Source organism: Somniosus microcephalus, chromosome 7, assembly GCF_052327205.1.
Source record: "Somniosus microcephalus isolate GS21.2 chromosome 7, FLI_Smic_1.0, whole genome shotgun sequence".
NCBI classification, from domain to species: Eukaryota; Metazoa; Chordata; class Chondrichthyes; order Squaliformes; family Somniosidae; genus Somniosus; species Somniosus microcephalus.
The window spans coordinates 114064115-114091087 of NC_140993.1; the positions used below are offsets into that span (position 1 = coordinate 114064115).

At 46.5% G+C, this 26973-nt stretch overlaps 1 protein-coding gene across 1 annotated transcript in view; it reads right to left on the reverse strand.

Annotated features, from left to right (window-relative positions):
• Positions 1-26973, reverse strand: part of ccdc178 (coiled-coil domain containing 178) — a 723212-nt gene that overhangs the window by 285664 nt on the left and 410575 nt on the right. Inside the window, exon 18 of the mRNA XM_085993953.1 lies at positions 14794-14953. Within this exon, the coding sequence (XP_085850079.1) occupies positions 14794-14953 (160 nt within the window). The remainder of the gene's footprint in view (positions 1-14793; positions 14954-26973) is intronic.

The window sequence follows — 26973 nt, forward strand, 5'->3', positions numbered from 1 at the left end:
GGGGCTTACACCTGCGGGAAGCTCCCGACCTGAATTTCTGGGCCATCATTTGCAAGATAGGGGCTAAATTCAGTTGATTTGCTAATTGGGTGCAAATCAACTAGCGCCTAGGCGCGGCGCCGCTAATACCTCAGCGAAACTCGTTTGCTGGCACTCCCGATCCCTGGTGGCCCAGCTGGGTGCCGGAATGCGTTGCGCCAGGCTCCTCCCCTTTAATAAGGGGAGGAAGGCCTGCAGTACCGCGGCACGTAGCGGCGCGATATTGGCTCGCAGCGCCCCAAGAGGGACGTGGGGCGCATCCAGTAGCGCCCCTCCTCCCGCTCAGGGCGCTACCTGGGAAAATTGCCCGTAGGGGCGCTAACTTTTTCGGGGCCCAAAGGGGGCGCTACCCAATTTTTACCCCAGAGAAATTGCCTCCAAAAGTTTAACTTTCCTTCTACTTTAATACTAAATTAATATTATAGGGAAAAGTGACCTGGAGTGCTCCCATGATGGCGACATCTTCCAGTGAGGCATACAGACCAGGAACGTCCCATGTTTACTCCCAAGAGTGTGCTGAGTTACCTGATCTGAGCTAAGTGAAGGTATAGGCAAAATATTGGTTTGGATTAGGGTGTGAGAATGCAATTGTGTGGACTTTGGTTGTGGAAAGAATTGAGCTCAGCTGTGATGTTCTCCCTTGGTTCAAATAACTGCTGAGGCTCTTGGTTAATACTCATGCATGAATAATTACTTAGATGAGGGTATTGGAGAATGAATCGTACCCATGGAACGTATTGTATCCATCAAGGAGTCAGTATGTTCCAGCAAAGGGAGAAGGGCGAGAAAGCTGATAACAAAGAAATGGAACTTTGTACAACTCACATCAAAGCAATTTCCTAGGCACAGTAATGAAGACGAAAAGACAAATAATTGTCAATATCCAGAAACCTGCTCCAAAAATTTGGAATACAAGTGCAATGCTTACATAGATAAGAGCAAAGATGATCTTTGAATTTTTACATTTTATGGAAGTGTAACAAAGTGGTCCACGAATAAACTAAGCATGCTTTAGGCTTCGTATGGCATTGCATCCCCTGTGCCATCCAATGCTGATCGTTATTGTCAACCTGAATGTATACAAGAGTGGACCGTTGCAGATTCCCATTCTGATTTTCCATCTCGCTTGTAAGGAGACACCTGGCCTTCAGTACTTTGTTACAAAGCTTGTCCAAGATCAGGAGCCCAGCAAAGTAAGGAACTAAAACTGTGATGCAACTATTCTGTATTCCTGTGCATTCATGCTCAAACATGATCTTGTGCAATCTAGCCAAGCTGTTCCAGTACAGCTACAACACTGGCATCTACCCGGCAATGTGGAAAATTGCCCAAGTATGTCCTGTCTACAAAAAGCAGGACAAATCCGACCCGGCCAATTACCGTCCCATCAGTCTACTCTCAATCATCAGCAAAGTGATGGAAGGTGTCGTCAACAGTGCTATCAAGCGGCACTTACTCAGCAATAACCTGCTAACTGACGCCCAGTTTGGGTTCCGCCAGGGCCACTCAGCTCCTGACCTCATTACAGCCTTGGTCCAAACATGGACAAAAGAGCTAAACTCAAGAGGTGAGGTGAGAGTGACTGCCCTTGACATCAAGGCAGCATTTGATCGAGTGTGGCATCAAGGAGCCCTAGCAAAACTGAAGTCAATGGGAATCAAGGGGAAAACTCTCCATTGGTTGGAATCATACCTAGCACAAAGGAAGTTGGCTGTGGTTGTTGGAGGTCATTCATCTCAATCACATGACATCACTGCAGGAGTTCCTCAGGGCAGTGTCCTAGGCCCAACCATCTTCAGCTGTTTCATCAATGACCTTCCCTCCATCATAAGGTCAGAAGTGGGCATGTTCGCTGATGATTGCACACTGTTCAGCACCATTCGAGACTCGTCAGATACTGACGCAGTCCGTGTCCATATGCAGCAAGACCTGGACAACATTCAGACTTGGGCTGACAAGTGGCAAGTAACATTCGCACCGCACAAGTGCCAGGCAATGACCATCTCCAACAAGCGAGACTCTAACCATCTCCCCTTGACATTCAATGGCATTACCATCGCTGAATCCCTCACTATCAATATCCTGGGGGTTACCATTGATCAGAAACTGAACTGGACTAGCCATATAAATACTGTGGCTACAAGAGCAGGCCAGAGGCTGGGAATTCTGCAGCGAGTGTCTCACCTCCTGACTCCCCAAAGCCTTTCCACCATCTACAAGGCACAAGTCAGGAGTGTGATGGAATACTCTCCACTTGCCTGGATGAGTGCAGCTCCAACAACACTCAAGAAGCTCGACACCATTCAGGATAAAGCAGCCCGCTTGATTGGCACTTCATCCACCACCTTCAACATTCACTCCCTCCACCACCGGCACACTGTGGCTGCAGTGTGTGCCATCTACAAGATGCACTGCAGCAACTCGCCAAAGCTCCTTCAACAGCACCTTCCAAACCGGCGACCTCTACCACTTAGAAGGACAAGGGCAGCAGGCGCATGGGAACATCACCACCTACAAGTTCCCCTCCAAGCCACACACCATCCTGACTTGGACCTGTATCGCCGTTCTTTCACTGTCGCTGGGCCAAAATCCTGGAACTCCCTTCCTAACAGCATTGTGGGTGTACCTACACCATATGGACTGCAGCGGTTCAAGAAGGCGGCTCACCACCATCTTCTCAAGGGCAATTAGGGATGGGCACTAAATGCAGGCCTAGCCAGCAACGCCCACATCCCATCAATGAATAAAATTTTTTTTTTTTTAATTGTTACTACAGGAAACTTTCTGGTATCCGGCACTGACGGGACTGAGCTGGTGCTGTACCATCAAAACTGCCGTAGAAACCAGCGCTAATGTTAAAACATACAGAGCTTTTGAGCTCCGTGTGAATCAACAAACCCTGTTGCTTCAGCTTCAAAACAGTTGGCCACAGCTTAAAAGCGTCTCTGTAGCTAAGCAACAGCTTCAGCTAGACCTTGCAGAGCCTGACTGGAAAAAAAAGCAACGAGAAGTAAAAAAACTTATAGGACACGGCTCCTGAATTTTGCCGGTAGATAGAGCTTTCCGGACATTTAGCCTCCCGGTTAAACGAAAGTTTCCTGTATATTGCAATATGGTTGCTAAACTGCCAATTAGAGATATATGTTAACTGTGGTTAAAAATAGGTGATATCTGTTATGTCTGAATAAACACTCAAATTGGTGGTAATAACTAACTGCTTGTATTTACAGTCTCTCTGGAAGACTCCCGCCAAAGAAAAGCAAAAGCAACACAAAAGAAGTATAACTGCTACAAAGTGCTTACTCCTGTCAGGGGGCCATCTAGTGTTCAGTTAACACTACCTATCACTTTGGCAGGATCAACAGGGTGGATTTATCTCAAAAAAGTCATTGTCTGATGATACAGTGCATTATAGAACATGTGGTCGCATAGTGCAATGGTTCTCAAACTCCAGGGGTCCATGGAGATGTTCCAGGGGGTCCGTAAAACATTGACCAATTATTCGTTGGAAAAGATCTCTGAAAAATTGCAGACTATAAAAATGAACCAGTGAGGATCAGGGAGGAGACAGGACCAGAATGTTCACGTTCGGGTTCCTTCCAATCATGAATTCTCAACTGGAGGTCCGCGCCCCCCTAAGGGTTCACGAGAACATTTCAAGGGGTCCGACAAAATAAGTCTTAGATGACAGCAGGCAGAGCAGTGTTGCTCCCTGCCGTTAATCTGGGGATTCCCAGTGGCGGGTCAGTTTGCCTCTTGTGACAGGCAGAGCGGGCCGATCTGTGAATGATGGTATGAAACAGAATTATTCCCCGGGTTACAGGGGTCGCACTCTGTTACTGAGTGAACACCGCTCTATTCAGGATGCGGCTCTGATAGTGCAGGTGTTGAGCTCTAATATATTATATTACACAGAGAGTGACTTTAAAGTGTAACAATACTGGACTTAAGCGGGAGGGTGTGACTGTTAGAGCGCTGGGTAGCAGGGATTTAGGAGAGGTTGAGAAGGAGGTCCCGCAGACACTTGTCCTGTCCAACAGGTATGATGTACTCGCTACCTGTGAGGACAAGGATAAAGACTGCAGGGAGGACAGCCACAACGCAGACCAAGACACCGTGGCTCAGAAGGCAGTCCAAGGGGGGGAAGAGCAGAATAGAAATGTGGTAGTGATAGGGGATTCTATAATTAGGGGGAGAGATAGCGTCCTCTGCAGCCAAGAATGAGAATCCCAAAGGGTGTGTTGCCTATCCGGTGCCACGGTAAGAGATATCTCGTGGCGGCTGGAGTGGAATTTGGAAATCTAGTTGTCGTGGTCCATGTCGGAACAAACGATTTAGGTAGGAAAAGGAAGGAGGTCCTGCTGACGGAGTATCAGGAGTTGGGAGCTAAATTAAAAAGCAGGACCTCGAGGGTAATAATCTCTGGATTATTGCCCGAGCCACGTGCAAATTGGCATAGAAATAGTCAGACCAGGAGAATTAACACGTGGCTAAAGGGATGCTGTGGGAAAGAGGGGTTCCTTTTCATGGGACACTGGCACCAGTACTGGGACAGAAAGGAGCTGTACCAATAGGACAGGCTCCACCTGAACCGGGATAGGACCCGTGTCCTAACGGAAAGGGTACATAGGGAGGTGGCAAAGGCTTAAAACTGGTAAGATGGGAGAGGGAGGGATCTACAAGAAATGAAACCAGCCTAAATATAAACAAAACAAGAAAGAAGAGCATATAAAAGTGTAAAGTAAGGGAGGACATTGATGGCCAGGGAATAAATAGAGTTATAGAACAGGGAGGAGAAATTCGGTATCACCCCGTTTGGGGTGTAATTATCGGCCGGGCGCAAAGTTTAGCGCCTGGCGCTAATTATCGCCTCCGACTTGGCTTCTATCACCCCTGGAGGTGATTGGAGCGCTACATCAGGCGCTACGCATCTCTCTTAAGGCACTAACGACAAGGAGCGAGGCGTTACCTCAGAGCGCTGGCGAAGCTCATGTGATGTCAGTCAGCAATGGAACACAGACACACTGGCGCCAGCCAGTTCTTAAAGGGGAGGGTCGATCTTGCCCTCCATCCACACCCTGCTCATTGCAGCCTTGAATCTCGGCCTGTACATCAATTCTGCTGGAAAGAGCTCAGAGTGCAGCTCCCACAGTCTCTTCTAAATCGATGCAAGGAAGGTCAAATCAAAATGAACCTGCAAAGTGCTGCTCAGTACCCAAAACTCCTTCACACAGCGTTGAATCTCTCCAGAAGTCTCTCTCTCTCTCTCTCTCCGATTGCGTGGTGCAAAAATGTCGGCAACAAAAAAAGGCAGAAGTGGTCGCCTTTAAATAGCGCTCCCCCAGTCCCTTCCTGACTGCAAAACGTTCCCCTCAACCTGTCGTTGCTAGCGGCAGGCGGAAAGGCAGGGGGCGCCACTCAATATCCGGTCCGGGGCATTACTGGAGCATTGCACGCTCGACTGATGTCATGATCTGCAGGCGCAGGAAATCGTGGCGGTAGTGTTTAGTGCCGCTGCAAAATGTCTGGTCAATTTCGTGAGCGGTGCAAACATCGCCGCGCCCGGGCGCAAGTTGCTTTGTGCCCCATTAGCGCCCTCTTAGGGTGCTAATGGGAGGCGCAAAGCAACCGAATTTCCCCCCCCAGGAGTTTAAAAAGATGTTTAAAAATAAAGTGAGAGGAACTGCTATTAAAAATGAGTTAATCTGTCTGTACAGCAATGCGCACAGTGTCCGTAATAAAACAGGGGAGCTGGAGGCAATCATGCATTGTGAAGAACCAGACATAGTATGGAATACTGAGACATGGCTACAGAAAAATCATGACCGGGAATTAAACCTTGCAGGGTATAACATATTTAGAAAAGATAGAGAGGGAAAAAGGGAAGGTGGAGTAGCTGTTCTTATTAGGGATAACAAAATGGCAGTAGAAAAAAGTGACATGGGGTAGATTTTCCTGGAGCTGTCAGGCAGGGTTTCAGGCATGTGGGGGAGGGGGGAAATCCCGAAATCGGGGGTCCCGACACCATCCCGCCCAAAACCCGCCTCCACGTAAGTTTCTGAGGAGGCGGGTACCCGCCCCGCACTGGGACCTGCCGACCCAAGGCGGGAAGGGATTAGTGCCAATTAACTGCCTGCTAACAGGTAGTTAACAGGCAGTTTTTAGCCTAATTCCTATTTTGAGGGGTGTCGTGTGGGATTCCCGATGGCTCCAAACCACGCCAGGTTAGAGCAGTCGGGCCGTCGGGTTGAAGGACTTGGAGGGGTCGCGATGTCGGTGTTCAGGCGAGTGATGGGTGCATAAGTGCAAAGGTAAGTGTGTTTGGTGTGTCTAAAGTGTGTAAAGAAGTTTAAATTACCTGTACTTACCTTAACAGCCTTTCTTCCTGTAGGTTTCGGGAGTCCGTTACTCAGCTGGCAATGAAAGCAAAATGGCTGCGACCTGTCAAAAGTGACAGCCTTCAGTTTTCATTGCCGGTGACAGTTCTAACTGAGTCTGTGTAGAAGGACTCAGGTTAGAAGTCAGACTGTCCGTGTTTGACAGCTTCAAACAGCTGTGAAACACTGATATTTCATCTGCCAAGAACTCTTGACAGATGAAATTTCAGACTGTGACGTCACCTATTGCCGGGTGGCCCTTAATTGGCCTGCTGAGCCCGCTGGGCGGGCTCAACAAGATCAATCAAGGGAAAATCGCGCGGATCGGCCGGACATCGATGTAGGCGGGACTAAAACCCGAAAGTGGTAGTCCCGCCTCCTTCCCGATAGCTTCAGGAAAATCTACCCCATAGCTATCAGCAAAACAGAAATAGAATCCATGTGGATAGGGATAAAAGATAATAAAGGATCAATCACACTAATAGGGATAGCCTACAGACCACCTAATAGTGGAAGGGAGGTGTTGAAGAAATTTGCAAACTTATTAGGAAAATGAGTAAAAAACATAGAATAATAATCATGGGGGATTTCAACTACCCATATATTATTTGGACAGAAGAGATACGTAAAGGGGATAAGGGAATGGAGTTCCTACAATGGGTACAGGACTCCTTTCTCATCCAATATGTAAAAAGCCCAACAAGGGAGGATTCACTATTGGATCTATTAATGGGGAATGAACCAGAGCAGATACGAGAAGTAAAAGTAGGGGAACATCTAGGCAATAGTGACCATAATATTATATGTTTTAAGATAATAATTGAGAAAGACACAAGTATGACAAAGACCAGGGTAATAGATTGGAGAAAAACTGATTTTGAGGGGCTGAGAATAGAACTTGGGAAAATAAAATGGACAACAATGTTGGCAAACAGTGACGTACAACAGCAATGGGAAACATTTAAAACGGTGTTCAACAGAGTCCAGGAAAAATATATTCTGCTAAAAAACAAGAACAAGCTAAACACTAATGAGACACCGTGGATGAATAAAACCATAAGGGAAAAATTGGGCTAAGGAAAGAGGCATACATTAAGTACATGGACAACAGGACAACAGCATGGTAAGGGGGAATATGAAGAGATTAGAAAAGAAGTCAAAAAACAATTAGGAAGGCAAAGAGGAACTATGAAATTAAATTGTTAAGGAACATAAAACAAAATAGTAAAATATTTTACAGGCACATCAATAAAAAAAGGAAGGTCGGGATGGGAATAGGGCCACTAAGGGATGGACAGGATAATACCACAGGCAGCGATAGAGAGATGTCAGAGATATTAAATAATTACTTTGCTTCAGTATTTACCAGGGAGATAGAACAGGTGGAGCTGACATAGGATGATGAGATTAGTAATGAGATAAGTGCAATTAAAATAAAACGAGAAGATATATTAAATAAACTAATGAAACTCAAAGAGGATAAAAACCCTGGTCCTGACTGATTACACCGTGCATTTTAAAAGAATCTAGGGAAGAGAAAGCAGAGGCATTACTACACATATTTAGTAATTCATTAGAAAAAGGTGTAGTGCTAGAGGACTGGCAAATAGCTAACATAATACCTATATTTAAGAGGGGAGATAGAAAATGTCCAGGGAACTATAGATAAGTAAGCTTAACATCGGTGGTAGGAAAAATAATGGAATCCCGACTAAAGGAGAAAATGGAAGAACATCTAGAAACCAAAAATACAATAATAAATAGCCAGCATGGATTTCAAAAGGGAAAGTCTTGCTTGACCAACCTCATTGAATTTTTTGAAGAGGTAACAGAGAGAGTAGACAAGGGTAATGTAGTAGATGTAATTTATCTAGATTTTCAAAAGGCCTTTGATAAGATACCCCATAATAGACTGATGAATAAGGTCAGGGGACGTGGAGTCCGGGGACAAGTAGCAGAATGGATTGCTGGCTGGCTTCAAGACAGAAAGCAGAGATAGGGGTAAAGGGTAGCTATTCAGAGTGGCAGAAGGTGGGTAGTGGTGTTCCACAAGGATCAGCGCTGGGACAACTGCTGATCACAATTTATATTAACGATTTAGACTCTGGAATCAAAAACACAATTTCTAAATTTGCGGACAACACCAAATCTCAGGATTGTTACCAGTGCCACGTGCTAGTCAGAGTAGAAATAGAAGGATATTTCAGATGAGTACGTGGCTAGAGGAATGGTGCCAGGGGGAGGGATTCAATTTCCTGGGACATTGGAACCGGTTCTGGGGGAGGTGAGACCAGTTCAAACCGGATGGTTTGCACCTGGGCAGGGCTGGAACCGATGTCCTAGGGGGAGTGTTTGTTAGTGCTCTGGGGGAGGGTTTAAACTAAGATGGCAGGGGGTTGGGAACCTGAGCAAGGGGACAGAGGAAAGGGAAACAAGGATAAAAGCAAAAGAAAGGAAGGAGAAAAACAAAAGTGGCAGTCAGAGAAATCAATGGTTTAAATCAAACATGGCTACAGTAAATAATAATTCGAATAGGTCTAAGTTAGAACTCACAGCGCCAGGGACCCGGGTTCGAATCCGGCCTCGGGTGACTGTCTGTGTGGAGTTTGTACATTCTCCCCGTGTTTGCGTGGGTTTCCTCCGGGTGCTCCGGTTTCCTCCCACAGTCCAAAGATGTGCGGGTTAGGTTGATTGGCTATGATAAATTGACCCTTAGTGTTAGGGGGATTAAATACGTGGGGTTACGGGGATAGGGTGGGATATGTGTTGGTGTAGGGGTTACGGGGATCAGGTGGGATATGTGTTGGTGCAGGCTCGATGGGCCGAAATGGCCTCTATCTGCATTGTGGGGTTTCTGTGATTTCTGTGGAGAGCGTTAAAAAAATAAGCCTGAAGGCTTTGTGTACTAATGTGAGGAGCATTCGTAATAAGGTGGATGAATTGGCTGCGCAAATAGAGGAAAACGAATATGATTTGGTTGGGATTACAGAAACGTGGCTCAAGGATGGCCAAGGCTGGGAACTCAACATCCAGTGGTATTCGATATTCAGGAAAGATAGGCAAAAAGGAAAGGGAGGTGGGGTAGCATTACTGGTTAAAGGGATTAACACAATTGTAAGGAAGGATATTAGCTCTGATGATGTGGTATCTGTATGGGTAGAATTGAGAAATACCAAGGGGCAGAAAACGTTAGTGGGAGTGGTATATAGACCTCCAAACAGTAAGGCAGAGGTTGGGGATGGCATTAAAAGGGAAATTAAAGAAGCGTGCAATAAGGGCACAGCAGTCATCATGGGTGACTTTAATCTACATATAGATTGGGCTAACCAAATTAGTAACAATACTGTGGAGGAGGAATTCCTGGAGTGTTTACGGGATGGTTTCCTGGACCAATATGTTGAGGAACCAACCAGAGATCAGGCCATCTTAGACTGGGTATTATGTAACGAGAAAGGATTCATTAGCAATCTTGTTGTACGAGGCCCCTTGGGTCGGAGCAATCATAATATGATCGAATTCTTCATTAAGATGGAGAATGAAGTAGTTGACTCAGAGACTAGGGTCCTAAATTTAAATAAAGGAAACTACGATGGTCTGAGGCGCGAGTTGGGTAGGATTGATTGGGGAATGTCACTCAAAGGGTTGACGGTGGATAGGCAATGGCAAACATTCAAAGACCGCATGGATGAACTACAGAATTTGTTCATCCCAGTTTGGCATAAACATAAAACAAAAAAGGTGACTCAACCGTGGCTAACAAGGGAAATTAGGGATAGCATAAGATCCAAGGAGAGGACATATAAATTGGCCAGAAAAAGCAATAATCCGGAGGATTGGGTGCAATTTAGGATTCAACAAAGGAGGACAAAGGGATTAATTATGAAGGGGAAAATAGAATATGAGAGTAAGCTTGCAGGGAACATAAAAACTGACTGTAAAAGCTTTTATACATATTGTGAAGAGAAAAAGATTGGTGAAGTCAAGCGTAGGTCCCTTGCAGTCAGAATCAGGAGAATTTATAATGCGGAACAAAGAAATGGCAGACCAACTAAGTACATATTTTGGTTCTGTCTTCAAAAAAGGAGGACACAAATAACCTCCCAGAGATGCTGGAGAACATAGGGTCTGATGAAAGGGAGGAACTGAAAGAAATCAGTATTTGTAGGGAAATGGTGTTAGGGAAATTGATGGGATTGAAGGCCGATAAATCCCCAGGGCCTGATAATCTACATCCTAGGGTACTTAAGGAAGTGGCCCTGGAAATAGTAGATGCATTGCTGATCATCTTCCAACATTCAATGGAATCTGGAACAGTACCCATGGATTGGAGGGTAGCTAATGTTACCCCACTATTCAAAAAAGGTGGTAGAGAGAAAACGGGGAATTACAGACCGGTAAGCCTGACATCGGTAGTGGGGAAAATGCTAGAGTCCATTATAAAAGATGTAATAGCAGAGCACTTGGAAAACAGTGACAGGATCGGACAAAGTCAACATGGATTCACAAAAAGTAAATCGTGCTTGACTAATCTACTGGAATTTTTTGAGGATGTAACTGGTAAAATAGATAAGGGAGAACCAGTGGATGTGGTGTATCTGGACTTTCAGAAGGCCTTCGATAAGGTCCCGCATAAGAGATTAGCGTGTAAAGTTAAGGCACATGGGATTGGGAGCAAGGTATTGACTTGGATAGAGAACTGGTTGGCAGACAGAAAGCAAAGAGTTGGAATAAACGGGTCTTTTTCCGAGTGGCAGGCAGTGACTAGTGGGGTGCTGCAGGGATCGGTCCTTGGACCCCAGCTATTCACAATATATATTGATGATCTAGACAAGGGAACTAAATGTAACATCTCCAAATTTGCAGACGACGCAAAGCTGGGTGGGCGTGTGTGCTGTGAGGAGGATGTCGAGAAACTCCAGGATGATTTGGACATGTTGGGTGATTGGGCAGAAACATGGCAGATGCAATATAACATGGATAAATGTGAGGTTGTCCACTTTGGTGGCAAAAACAGGAAGGCAGATTATTATCTAAATGGCAATAGATTGGGAGAAGTGGAAGTACAACGAGACCTGGGTGTCCTTGTGCACCAGTCGCTGAAGGTAAGCATGCAGGTGCAGCAGTCGGTTAAGAAGGCAAATGGTATATTGGCGTTCGTTGCGAGAGGGTTTGAGTACAGGAACAAGGATGTCTTGCTGCAGTTGTACAGGGCCTTGGTGAGACCACATCTTGAGTATTGTGTGCAGTTTTGGTCACCTTATCTGAGGAAGGATGTTCTTGCCATGGAAGGAGTTCAGCGAAGATTCACCAGGCTGATACCTGGGATGGCAGGAATGACGTATGAGGAGAGATTGGGTCGATTGGGCTTGTACTCGCTGGAATTTAGAAGGATGAGAGGTGATCTCATTGAAACTTATAAAATTCTGACAGGACTGGACAGACTAGATGCAGGAAGGATGTTCCCGATGGTTGGGGAGTCCAGAACCAGGGGACACAGTCTAAGGATAAGGGGTAGGCCATTTAGGACAGAAATGAGGAGGAATTTCTTCACCCAGAGAGTGGTGAACCTGTGGAACTCTCTACCACAGAAGGCAGTGGAGGCCAGTTCATTAAATATATTCAAGAAGGAGTTGGATATATTTCTTAAGGCTAAAGGGATCAAGGGATATGGGGAGAAAGCAGGGACCGGGTACTGAATTTGGATGATCAGCCATGATCACATTGAATGGCAGAGCAGGCTCAAGGGGCGAATAGCCTACTCCTGCTCCTATCTTCTATGTTTCTATGTAAATTAGGGGAATAGTCAACACTGAGGAGGACAGCATCAAAATACAAGAAGACATTAATAAACTTGCAGAATGGGCATATAATTGACAAATGAAATTCAACACAGATAAATGTGAGGTATTACATTTTGGTAAGAAAAATTGGGAGGTCACGTATTACTTGGAAACTAAGGGGGAGAAATTCACTATCACCCTGCTCGGGGGCGCTAATTTTTAAAAGTTTGAAAAGTTAGCACCAGGCACGATTTCAAACTTTTGAAAAATTCGCCGCTTGCGCTCCAAAAAGGAAGTGGAGAACGAAATCAAGCACTCCACTTCCTTCTTGGAGTGCAACCGGCAGCAGGCGGGGCGGAGACTTCAGCAGCGCTGTACACTGGGCCGCGCAGCGCTGCCGTGTTCAAAGGCTCCTTCCCTCCCTTAAAGGGAAGGGCCATCGCTGCAGGTTGTGACATCTAAAAAGTACCTACCTGGACCGCCAAGGCAGCCGCGATCTTGCGCGGTCAGCCCGGCACTCAAGCAGAGTGCCGGGCTGATCAATCATGGGCAGGAATCCACCAAAAAAACTGGAACAAGAAAGGTAAGTTTTTTTTTTACTTACTTCGGACACCTCGCCTTTACTCACCACCCCCGAAGCGGCCGGCCACCCAATGCACGCTTCCTGCAGCTGTCGGTGTTTTCGACTGGCGCTGCTGCAGGGGGGCGGAATTCAACTTCGAGTCCGGGGTGCTACCGGGGCAATGCACACGCCGATGTTGTCTCGATCTCCGGGCGAACGAGATCGGGGTGCAATGCTGTAGCGCCGCTGCAAAACTCCTGCCGAATATGGCGGGAGTTGATAGCAGTGCTGTGCCCAGTCGCAAAGGCATTTGCGCCCCCCGGGGGCGCTAATGGGAAGTGCAAGGGTACCCAATTTCGCCCCCTAAGAATCTAAATGGGGTAGAGGAGCAAAGGGATCTCGGAGTACAAATACACAAATCACTAAAAGTATCAACACAGGTTAACAAGGCCATTAAAAAAGCAAACCAAGCACTGGGGTTTATTTCTAGAGGGATAGAAGTAGTGAAGTTATGCTAAACTTGTATTGAACCTTGGTTAGACCACACTTGGAGTATTACATACAAATCTGGTCGCCATATTATAAAAAGGATATAGAGGCACTGGAAAGGGTGTAGAGAAGATTTACAAGGATGATGCCAGAAATGCGAGGGTATATCTATCAGGAAATGATGAACAGGCTGGGTCTCTTTTCTCTTGAAAAGAGAAGGCTGAGGGGTTACCTAATAGAGATCTTTAAAATCATGAAAGGTTTTGACAGAGTAGATACAGAGAGAGTGTTTCCAATTGTGGGAAAGAGCAAAACTAGAGACCATCAATATAAGATAGTCACCAAGATATCAAATAGGGAATTCAGAAGAAACTTCTTTACCCAGAGAGTGTTGAGAATGTGGAACTCGCTACCACAGGGAATGGTTGAAGCGAATGGTATAGATGCATTTAAGGGGCGGTTATATAGGCATATGAGGGAGAAGGGAATAGAGGGTTATGCTGATAGATTTAGATGAGGAAAGACGGGAGGAGGCTCAAGTGGAGCATAAACGCCAGCATGGACTGGTTGGGCCGAATGGCCTGTTTCTGTTCTGTATATCCGATGTAATCCTATGTAATAACGGTTTGTAACTCAGCAGAGAGCAGGACAGAGCTCTGCAGAGCAGAGACTGGAGCTGTCTGTCCGTTTAATGTTCACTCATCAGCCCTATTTTACCATCTGTGCTCCAGGCTCTACAATCGTTTACTTTCAGTTTCATGGGAGACCATTTAAACCAGGACCGACAGGAACATGGAGGGAAGATTACTGTCAGCATCAGATCCCAGGGGTCCTTCAACTAAAACATTTTGAGAAACACTGGCATAGAGTGCCGGGATGCATGTTTGATCCAGCATATGTTGATTGCCTAATCTCAGATGCCTTACTATGGGCAGGTGTCGAAGAAGTGCCAGATGAACGGACTGTCATCCTGGATGAGGAACCTGTCCAGAGTGACATTGGTAGAGGTTTGGGAGTAGGTCTGTTACTTGCCCCTTTTGGCCAGGTAGCATAAAAAAGGGAAAAAGGATTTAATCCTAAGAAGAAATAATTACCTAGGCTTCTCGAACACCTTCTAATGGCCAAAGTTGGAACAGACATGGGAGTACATTGTTAGCCCACCCTATCTCAGTAAAGAATAGCATTAGTGCACTTGAATTATGCACCTACACTGATTAGATAATTTGTACAGTGCTTCATTTTCATAAAAAATAAAACTTCTGGTTTACTGTTTGAAGATCATTGAACTCATTTAAACGCTACAGGGCTGCCAATGATTTTTGTGTTAAAGGTTGGCCCTATGATGTAATCACTTCAATCTTCACAATCTCTACTGTTCATTCTCTGCAAAATTGGACTTTAAAGCTGGCTATCAGTCAATGAAATGCTTTTACTTTTAAGAAAAAAATTGCTCCCACCTCCAAAATTCTTCTTTTATGTAAAAAGAAACACAATTAGTACAAATGAAACAACTTAAGAATGCTGCAACTCTGTCATCTGTACTTACCCTGACTTCTTGACGTTTCTCCCTTCTATCATAAATCACTTTCCGATGCTCTTCCTGCATAAGTGCCCCCCTTCTTTTAGCTATTTCAAGTTCTGTCTTCAAGTTAGCGTTGATGAGCGCAGCATTGTTGTGCTTGAACTCTACCACATCTAGAATCGGTCTTGAAAGAATAGATACACAAATATAACTAAGACTGAAAAGCTGATTTGTTTGCAAAAACGTCACCATAGGAAATCAAAGTCTTTGCAGACGTTTATTACAGCTACTTCAGTATAATACGAAAGCTGCAAACTTATAACCTAAACTTCTTTAAACATTTTTGATAGTATTCTACTTGTATTTCACCCTTTCTATCTAGGTTGAAGTACAACAGCTGAACAGCATGGACAAAAATGGCCAAAATACCAAAACAAATTTAAAATACCCTGTGTGACATAAGAACATAGAAAAAATAGGAGCAGGAGTAGGCCATTTGGCCCTTCAGTAAGATCACGGCTGATCATCTCCTCATTTCACTTTCCTGCACTATTCCCCATATCCCTTGATTCCCTTAATATCCCAAAATCTATCGATCTCTGTCTTGAATATACTCAACAACTGAGCCTTCATAGCCCTCTGGGATAGAGAATTCCAAAGATTCACCACCCTCTGAGTGAAGAAATTTCTCCTCATCTCAGTCCTAAATGGCCGACCCCTTATTCTGAGACTGTGACCCCTGGTTCTAGACTCCCCAGCCAGGGTAAACATCCTCCCTGCATCTACCCTGTCAAGCCCTGTAAGAATTTTGTATGTTTCAATGAAATCACCTCTCATTCTTCTAAACTCTGGAGAATATAGGCCTAGTCTACTCAATCTCTCCTCATAGGACAATCCCCCCATCCCAGGGACCAGTCTGGTGAACCTTTGTTGCACTCCCTCTATGGCAAGTTTATCCTTCCTTAGGAAAGGAGACCAAAAGCGTACACAATATTCCAGGTGTGGTCTCACCAGGGCCCTATATAATTGCAGTAAGACGTCTTTACTCTTATACTCAAACTTCTTTTAATGAAGGCCAACATACCATTTGCTTTCCTAATTGCTTGCCGTACCTGCATGTTAACTTTCAGTGATTCGTGTACAAGGACACCCAGGTCCCTCTGAACACCAACATTTCCCAATCTCTCACCATTTAAAAAATACTCTGCTTTTCTATTTTTCCTACCAAAGTGGATAACTTCACATTTCTCCACATTATATTCCACTTGCCATGTTCTTGCTCACCCACTTAGCCTGTCTATATCTCCTTGAAGCCTCCTTGCATCCTCCTCACAACATACATTCCCACCCAGCTTAGTATCATCAGCAAACTTGGATATATTACTGTTGGTCCCCTCATCCAAATCATTGATGTAGATTGTGAATAGCTGAGGCCCAAGCACTGATCCTTGTGGTACCCCACTAGTTACAGCCTGCCAACCCGAAAATGACCCTTTTATTCCTACTCTCTGTTTTCTGTCCGTTAGCCAATCCTCAATCCATGCTAGTATAGTACCCCCAATCCCATGAGCCCTAATTTTGTTTAATGACCTCTTGTGTCGCACCTTATCGAATGCCTTCTGAAACTCCAAATACATCACATCCACTGGTTCCCCCTTATCTATTCTGTTAGTTACAACCTCAAAAACCTCTAACAGATTTGTCAAACACAATTTCCCTTTCATAAATCTGTGTTGACTCTGCCCAATCCTATTATTATTTTCTAAGTGCCCTGTTACCACGTCCTTACTAATAGATTCTAGCATTTTCCTTATTATTGATGTCAGGCTAACTGGTCTGTAGTTCCCCGTTTTCTCTCTCCCTCCTTTCTTAAATAGTGGGGTTACATTTGCTACCTTCCAATCCATGGAAACTGTTCTAGAATCAATGGAATTTTGGAAAATGACAACCAATGCATCCACTATCTCTATAGCCACCTCTTTCAAAACCCTAGGATGTAGGCCATCAGGTCCAGGGGATTTATTGGCTTTCAGTCCCATTAATTTCTCCAGTACTATTTTTTTACTGATAATAATTTTTTTCAGTTCCTCATTCTCGCTAGAGCCTTGGTTCTCCACTATTGCCAGGAAGTTTTTTGTGTCTTCTTCCGTGAAGACAGACACAAAGGCCACGATTTTACTAATGAGGTGGGTTGAGTGCGGGTCCGCTGCTCGGAGGCTTTCCGACCCGCTCCTGGCTGCCGCCTCCCAGAACATACTATATTCGCTTGATTGGCCTCATTACGGCTGACGTGCTGGTCCCGCCAGGCAATGGCTTGGAGGCTGTCAGTTTCTCACTTCTGATGATGCGTTGTTTGGATGAAAATTTAAAGGGTCCATGTCCCCTTTGGGGAAAATGTCAATGGGATGGATTGGTGCTGTATTATATAGAAAGGGGAGTTGACAGTGTCTATTCGGAACAAAATTTAATGAATGAAATTGCTGGTCATATTATTCCAGAAAGATATTTATGATTTTTTTATATATCAATTTATTGGGCCGTATTTTCCAATCGGAGGCTTCCCGCGTGCGGAAGCCTCCGATCTGGAAAAAAATCTACACACTTATCCGAGAGCTCCCGAGGTGCGTATAGTTCCGATGCTGGGCCTCATGAACTCCAAGTGTGCAGTGCCTACGTATCCCAGGGGCGCATGTGGTTCGCAAGCGTCTCTGGGATCACGTGGACCATGGGGAGCCAATCAAAGAAAGGAATCTCCCTTCATACACTTGACAGATAGACCTGTCAAATATATGAATGGAGATCACCCCCAAAACACTTCAAAACATTAAATAATTTTATTTTTAAATCACATTTTAAAATTAGATGAAATTACAATAAATTTAATATTTTAAACAAAAATTTTATTTTTTGAAAAAAATAATTAAAGTTTTTTACAGGGCTAAAAATAAACTTACCTTTTTTTAAATGATAAATGACTGAAATTTTTTTTTTAACTTTTTTTTTACCAGGCATAAGAATTCTAAGGATTTTCTGCGGGCGGAGGGGCTCCAGAAAGCGGAACTCTCCCCCCCCGCAGAAGCCCTTCTGTAGGGCAGGCGTCCGATCTGTCAAGAGCATTCTTGAAAGATCGGAAATGCCGGTTTTCAGCGCATGCCATAGGGATCGGAATATCAGGGCCATTATCTGACTATGAAATGAAAAAGATGCCAGATTTGTTCCAATCATTGGCTTAGTAATATTAATGCTTTTTTCTCTGAAAGGTGCTGGCTGCTGCAGGAACGGCAGCCCCAATAACTAAGGCTGCACCCAGGTTCAATGAGGTCTCTCTCCATGCTTTTCTTGAGGGAGTTAGAGGATGGCAGGAGCTCCTCTTCCCTGGAAACGGAAGGAGGAGGCCTCCTCAGCAAACCAAGGCAGCTTGCTGCAAATTGCTGAGGAGGTAAGCTCAAGGTTTGTGTGCAGACACACATGGGTTCAGTGTGGAGAAAGGTGTAATGATCTGAGATCACCTTAAGTGTGGCCTCTGTGTTCTGGGAAATGGAAGTTCAAGAGTGAGGGCTCAGGGTGATTTCCATGTAGAATGCTGGTGGTGACACTGAGCGCAAACCACCATTTATTGGACAGATGATGCCTGGGGTTTTGAGAATGTCGGACTTATATTCATCACCATGTGCCTGCCACCTGTGGTTGAAGTGTAAGCTTATGCGAATCTGGCATGGATGAGTGCATCCCTTGCCTAATGGCCAGCAATGTGGTCGCCTGCTGCTGAATTGGCCACATTCAGCCCTGCAAGGCGTCACTCCCCGTCCTCCTCCTCGTCCTCTTCCTCGTCCTCTTCATCGTCCTCCAAGGAGGCTGTGTGCTGAGCCACTTGTTCAACCGGCAGCACTAAGCCGCGCTGCTCTTCCTCCGAATCTGACGACCAGGATGAAAGGATGTAAATGGTTCCCATCCCGAGAAGCTTACAAGCGCACGCTCAAAGTGGCCTGAAATTATTCCAATCCGTTCAAACAGCAGATGTGTGTTAGCTTGACCAGTCACAAGGTCAGTAGATTTACAACATCTTATCCCAAACCTCCAACAACAAAGTTATTGCATTTAAATGCCAACCATGTTACAGGAGCGCTTTTAAAGTTCTGCATTAATAATGACTACAGATCATGTCCTCTACCAACTCGTCGCCTTGCAGCAGGACTGTTTCTGACACAACGGGAAACAGGAGCCAAAGGCACAAAAATGAGAAACCTCTGTCAAAATAGGATTATCAAGGCAGTTAACAGGCTCTTAACTGCCTTAACTACCTGTCCCACCGGTTGGAGTCGGGTCAGTTTGGGAGCAGCTGAACAGAAACACGAAAATCACGTGGGGGCGGGATGGAGGCGGGTTGGGTGTCTGAAGCCTTTTTTCCAATTTTACCAGCTGACACGCCTCCAAACCCACCTCCTCAGGCCTGTTAAAATCGAGCCTAAAGTATTTGTTTAATTTCTCCACCATTTCTTTATTCCCCATTATAACTTCTCCTGTCTCAGCTTGTAAGGGACCCACATTTACTTTTGCTTTTTACATACCTATCGAAGCATTTACAGTCTGTTTTTATGTCTCTCGCTAGTTTACTCTCATATTCTATTTTCCCTTTCTTTAGCAATTTCTTGGTCCTTCTTTGCTGAATTCTAAAATCCTCCCAATCCTCAGGCTTACTACTGTACTATTTTTGGCAAAATTATAAGCCTCTTCCTTTGATCTAATACTATCTTTAACTTCTCTTGTTAGCCAGTTGGACCACTTTTCCTGTGGGGTTTTTGTGCCTTAAACAAATATATATTTGTTATAAATTATGTATTAATTCTTTAAATGCTAGCCATTGCTTGTCTACCATCATACCTTTTAATGTAGTTTCCCAATCTACCGTAGCCAACTCGCCCCTCATACCTACGTAGTTTGCTTTGTTTAGATTGAAGACCCTAGTTTCGGATTTAACTAAATCACTTTCAAACTCGATATAAAATTTTATCATATCATGGTCACTCTTCCCTAAAGGCCCCTTTACTACAAGGTTATTAATTAACCCTTTCTCATTGCACAATACTAGATCTAAAATAGCCTGTTCCCTCGTTGGTTCCTCAACTGATCTAGAAAACTATCTTGCATACATTCCATGTATTTGTCCTCCACACTATTACTGCAAAAAGGTTTACCCAGTCTATATGTAGATTAAAGTCCCCCATGATCACTGTATTACCCTTGTTATATGCGCCTCTAATTTCCTGATTTATACTCTGCCCTACATTAAAACTACTGTTTGGGGGCCTGTGGTAAACCACTGTTGTTAGTATTGTTGTTCACCACTGTTGTTAGTACTGTTGTTCACTGTTAGTACTGTTGTTCACTCTTGCATATTGTTGTACTTGTTTGTGCATGCCTCAGCTGACTCCGCCCCTGGCTCCACCCTCATGGCTGGGTATAAAGGTCGCTGCTCAGAAGCCTCCGGCCCTTTTGGATACCAGGCAACCACAAGAGGCATGCTCTGTTCTTTGGTAATAAAAGCCTGTTTATTACTTTCTCAATCTCCAGTCTTTTGTAGCAATTGATAGTGCATCAATTTTATTACCAAAGTTAAATGTTGGCTGCGGATGCTGATCAACCGATGGCGCAAAACGCTGAGCAGCAGGCGCTGCTGCGAGCCCTCAGACCAACATGCCTGGACCTAGACCCCCAAGAAGCGGGTTCGTCGACTAAATTCGCACAATGGCTGCGTTGCTTTGAGGCGTATCTGGAAGCCTCGACCGTGACTCTTGATGAAAATAAACTGAAAATCCTGGCCTCGAAGGTGAGCCACCAAGTCTATACTTTAATCCAAGATGCGACGACCTACACGGCGGCTATCGACCTACTGAAAGGGCAGTATGCACGCCCGGTTAACACGGTCTATGCCAGGCACCTTTTAAGATCTCGCAGACAGCAGCCCGGGGAATCGGTGGAAGCCTTCCTATGGGCACTGCGGGTACTCGGACGCGGCTGCGACTGCAAGGAAGTATCGGCCGCGGCACATGTGGAGGGACTGATACGAGACGCTTTCGTTGCGGGTCTAAGGTCCGACTACTCCCGGCAGAGGCTGCTGGAGAAGGGTGAAATAGACCTGACAAAGGCAGTGTCCCTCGCGCTCTCGCTCGACGCGGCCCACAGAAATATGGACGCTTTCTCCCCTCATCGCCCCGCGCCGTGGACGCCGCAATCTTGGGCCATGGGACCGCCACCTCCGACTGCTGCAGCGATGTCCAAGGCACAAAAATGCTATTTTTGTGGCCAAGCTAAACACCCTAGAGCACGCTGCCCCGCGAAGAATGCTACCTGCTCCGGCTGCGGGAAGAAAGGTCACTACGTTAGCGCCTGCAAAGGGAAGACCGCTAACGCCAGCAGCGCTGCGTGCGAACCGTGGGCGCAGCCATCTTGTCCGCCATCTTGGGCTCCCCCAGCCGCGTGGGGATCGGGACCGTGGGCGCCGCCATTTTGTCCGCCATCTTGGACGCCTCCGACTTCGGTTACGGGGGACCCGGACTCCACCACCGCCTCATCGGACGACTGCATCGACACGCTTGAACATACGCTGGCTTCCGTGACGCTGGATCAATCTCTCCCGCATCAACTGTCCAGGTCCATGATGAACATTACGGTAAACGGCCGCGCCACTACCTGCCTTTTTGACAGCGGGAGCACGGAGAGTTTTATACACCCCGACACGGTGCGCAGTTACTCTCTCCCGGTCCTGCTGACGCGTCATCGCATCTCTATGGCTTCCAAAGCCCAGTCAGCGGACGTCGGTGGCTACTGTATGGTGACTCTTTCAGTGCGGGGTACTGAATACAAAAATTTTAAACTTCTGGTCCTGCCCCATCTCTGCGCTGCCGTCCTACTGGGGTTGGATTTTCAGTGCCACCTTAAGAGTGTCACTTTAGCGTATGGTGGACCCCTCCCCCCTCTCACAGTCTGCAGCCAGCAGTTTTTAAATCGCCCGCCGCGCGCCATTTGCAGCCTCTCCACCCTTAAAGTCTCCCCCCCCTCCTTGTTCGCTAACCTCACCCGCGACTGTAAGCCCATCGCTACCAAAAGTAGGCGTTACAGTGCCGCGGATAGGGGTTTCATTAAATCCGAGGTAGCGAGACTCCTGAAGGAAGGGATTATCGAGAGCAGCAATAGCCCATGGCGAGCACAAGTGGTGGTGGTGAAGGCTGGCGGCAAACAGCGCCTAGTTATTGACTACAGCCAGACGATCAACCGCTACACCCAGCTGGATGCATATCCACTCCCCCGCATATCTGACATGGTCAATCAGATAGCACAATACCGGGTGTTCTCGACGATTGATCTGAAGTCGGCATACCACCAGCTCCCCATCAGGGCTGAGGACCGCCAGTACACAGCTTTTGAAGCTGACGGTCGGCTCTATCACTTTCTCAGAGTTCCCTTCGGCGTCACCAACGGAGTTTCTGTCTTCCAACGGGAGATGGACCGGATGGTTGACCAGAACGCGCTCCAGGCCACTTTCCCATATCTAGACAACGTCACCATCTGCGGCCACGACCAGCAGGACCACGACGTTAATCTAGAGAAATTCCTCCGGACGGCCCAGCGGCTGAATCTCACATACAACAAAGACAAATGTATGTTTCGTACTACGCGCCTTGCTATTCTTGGCTGCGTAGTGGAGAATGGAGTCATCGGCCCAGACCCCGATAGAATGCGCCCCCTTATGGAGCTCCCCCTCCCCCACTGCCAGAAAGCACTGAAGAGATGCCTGGGGTTTTTCTCTTACTATGCTCAGTGGGTGCCCAACTATGCGGATAAAGCCCGACCCCTCATCAAGTCCGCCTCCTTCCCCCTGACAGCAGAGGCCTGTGCAGCCTTCACTCTCATAAAAGGAGACATTGCGAAGGCCACAATGCACGCTGTGGATGAGTCCCTCCCTTTTCAAGTGGAGAGCGACGCATCCGACTTTGCCCTAGCTGCAACCCTTAACCAGGCGGGGAGACCCGTGGCCTTTTTCTCAAGGACCCTCCAGGGCCCCGAGATTCGACACTCCTCTGTCGAAAAGGAGGCCCAGGCCATTGTGGAAGCCGTGCGACATTGGCGGCATTACCTGGCCGGAAAACGATTTACCCTGCTCACTGACCAGCGTTCAGTGGCTTTTATGTTTCATAATAAGCAGCGGGGCAAAATCAAGAATGACAAGATCTTAAGGTGGAGAATCGAACTCTCCACCTACAATTACGATATCTTGTACCGGCCCGGGAAACTCAATGAGCCCCCAGATGCCCTATCACGTGGTACGTGCGCCAACGTGCAGGTTGATAGACTACAGACCCTCCACAATGACATCTGCCACCCGGGGGTCACCAGGTTCTTCCATTTTATCAAATCCCGTAACCTGCCCTACTCCATCGAGGAGGTCAGGACCATGACCAGGAACTGCCAGATCTGTGCCGAGTGCAAGCCGCATTTTTATAGGCCAGACAGAGCGAGCCTGATCAAAGCCACGCGCCCCTTCGAGCGGCTGAGCATCGATTTTAAAGGGCCCCTCCCCTCCTCTGACCGCAATGTGTACTTCCTCAATATAATTGATGAGTACTCCCGTTTCCCGTTTGCCATCCCTTGCTCGGACATGACCAGTACCACGGTCATTAAATGTCTGAATGACCTCTTCGCCTTGTTCGGTTTCCCTAGCTATATCCATAGCGACAGGGGCTCATCTTTTATGAGCGACGAACTTCGGCAGTACCTGCTCGCGAGAGGCATTGCTACAAGCAGGACCACCAGCTACAACCCCCGGGGTAACGGCCAGGTGGAAAGGGAGAATGCGACAGTCTGGAAGGCAGTCCTTTTAAACTTAAAATCTAAGGGCCTTCCGACCTCCCGCTGGCAGGAGGTCCTCCCTGCGGCGCTCCATTCCTTTCGGTCGCTGCTCTGTACACCCACCAATGCTACTCCTCACGAGAGAATGTTCTCCTTCCCCAGGAAGTCCACGTCGGGGATTTCGCTACCAACATGGCTGACTTCTCCAGGTCCCGTCCTACTGCGGAAGCACGTGAGGACCCATAAGGCGGACCCCCTGGTCGAGAGGGTGAGCCTCCTCCACGCCAACCCACAGTATGCTTACGTGGTGTACCCGGACGGGCGGGAGGACACAGTCTCCATTCGAGACCTCGCACCTGCAGGTGCTCCTGAAACACCCTCTTCGCCACCCACCGCTACTCCTGCCTACCCCCAGGACACAGTCCCCGCACGAGACCTCGCACCTTCGGGTGCCTCTGAGAGACCACCATCGCTACCTCCCATTACCCATGCTCTGACCCCTGTAGACGGCATGCAGCAGCCCCAGGGTCCGCCACCTGCTACACCTCCTCTGAACGAGACACCGGGTTCACCGTTGGATGCTGCACCATCACCGCCGCTGCTGCGACGCTCAGGACGCATTACAAGGCCTCCTGATAGACTTCAGTACACAAATTTTTAGTGCACTTCACCCCGCCGGACTCAATTCTAAACAAGGGGTGAATGTGGTAAACCACTGTTGTTAGTATTGTTGTTCACCACTGTTGTTAGTACTGTTGTTCACTGTTAGTACTGTTGTTCACTCTTGCACATTGTTGTACTTGTCTGTGTATGCCTCAGCTGACTCCGCCCCTGGCTCCACCCTCATGGCTGGGTATAAAGGTCGCTGCTCAGAAGCCTCCGGCCCTTTTGGATACCAGGCAACCACAAGAGGCATGCTCTGTTCTTTGGTAATAAAAGCCTGTTTATTACTTTCTCAATCTCCAGTCTTTTGTAGCAATTGATAGTGCATCAGGGCCTATAAACAACTCCCACCAATGTTTTCTGCCCCTTGCTGTTTCTTAGCTTCACCCAAACTGATTCTACTTCTTGATTTTTGGAGCTAAGATCCTTTCTCTCTACTGTCTTTTCCCCATCCTTTATTATTAGGGCTACCCCTCCTCCTTTTCTATTTTGCCTATCTCTTCTAAAAGTTAAGGGGGAGAAATTCGGTTGCTTAGCGCCTCCCGTTAGCGCCTCCGGGGGCGCTAATGGGGCGCTAGGAACTTAGCGCCTGAGCACGGCGATTCTAGCGCCGCTCGCAAAATTGACCAGTCATTTTGCGGCGGCGCTAAACACTACCGGCACAATCTCCTGCACCCGCAGATCGTGACATCAGTCAAGCGTGCAACACCCTGGTAGCATCCCAAAGCGGATATTGAGTCGCGCCCCCTGCCTTAGCGCCTGCCACTAGGAATGACAGGTAGAGGGGAACGTTTTCAAGTCAGGAAGGGGCTGGGGGAGCGCTATTTAAAGGTGGGCGCTTCCTGCCTTTTCTTGTCGGCAAAAGTTTTGGTTTTAACGCTGTATTAAGGAATTTTGGCCCTCAGCACCACTTTTGAGGCTCCTAAGTGCCGAGCTCTTTCCGTGGGCCTATCCATTCGTGCTTCCAACACAATAGCTTTTGAGGTCTCTCCAGGCTGAGATTCAAGGCTGCAATGAGCAGGGAGTGGCTGGCCAGCAAGATGGCCCCGCCCCTTTAAGAACTTGACGGTGCCAGTCTGTCTGGCTTCCATGGTAATTGGCATCGCCTGAGCTTCAGTAGCGTTCCAAGGTAGCGCCTCGCTCCCTGACGTTTGCACCTTAAGAGAGGTGTGTAGCGCCTGCTTTAACGCTAAAATCATCTCCAGGGTCGATAGAGGCGAATTTTGCAGTCGGAGGCGATAATTAGCACCAGGCGCTAAACTTTGCGCCCGGCTGATATTAGCGCCCCAAAATGATCGATACCGAATTTTTCCCCCTGAGTGTCCTGGAATATTTAGTTCCCACCCTTGGCCACTTTGCAACTATGTCTCCGTTATGGCTATTAGATCAAACCTGTTAATTTCTATCTGCGCTATTAATTCATCTATTTTGTTGCGACTGCTTCGCGCATTCAGATATAGTGCCTTTAGCTTTGACTTATTTCTGTTTCTCCCTGATGTCACCTTAGTCACTGATGCCTTATTACCTTTGTTACTCTCTCTGTCCCTTCCTGACCCACTCTGCTTATTTTTACCCAAAGCTCCTCTGCTCTAGAGCCTTAACATTTCTCTCACTGCTTTTATATTTACTCTTTCCTGAATCCTCCCACTCCCCCTTCATTAGTTTAAAGCCCTGTCTACTGCCCTAGTTATTCAGTTCGCCAGGACACTGATCCCAGCCCGGTTTAAGTAGAGCCCGTCCCAACGGAACAGCTCCCTCTTTCGCCAGTACTGGTGTCAGTGCCCCATGAACTGAAATCCCTTCATCCCACATGTAAAATGGATTGCCAATTTGCTATTTGCTATTGCGCTACCACCAATTTCTCCATCAAAGATTCGGCTTAACACAATTATGTTGATAGCCATAGGCAATTTTATAACATTTTGGTAAATCAACAATAATTAACAAAAAGTTACAGGCTTCTAGTAGTCTCAATATACCAAAAATTGAAAAACTGTTGGGGAAGAGTAGAGGAAGCTTCACTCAGTAATCTGCATCTAACCTGTGCTTATGGTGACACTAGGTGCTCAAAATGGAAGTGTTTCATTTTGCAGGGCCAGCATTCTTCACCTTGATAAGCATAAAATTAACCACATTTTTTTTTATTTGAAAGGTTTTCCGTCCATAAAATCAAATCTTATACCCTGTTACTATATACGTTATAGCTGATAGTACCTTGGCAATACACTTTCGTTTTAGTTCACTTTACCAAGAAGAACTAAATGGTCCAGACTATGCATCATTGTCTTTTGAACTGTATGCAACATTACACACAGTACATTTTGTAGTTTAAAGGTGGAGTGTATAAAGTTACTTACAGTCTAACTGTGGATGGACTGTAATATTCATATTTTTACTTAAAGAAATACTATCTTCACATGAAAAAAGGGTTTGGTAAATACTTTATCATTTGGGAAGTGAGAACAGCTGGAAGAGACGATGTCATTTTCAGCACACTGGTACCATACTAAGGGAGATAACAATGTGTTGAGAAGTAGCAAAAAGTTGTTACGAAGTGACCTAGCGTGTGTTTGGCGGCTGTACATCTGATGAGAACATGCGTACTAGCTACCTCTATGGTGGAAATGGGGACCATCTGAGGGATTCAGGCCAGGATCGAGAACCTGGACCCCCAAAGAGGAGGCAGGTATTGCA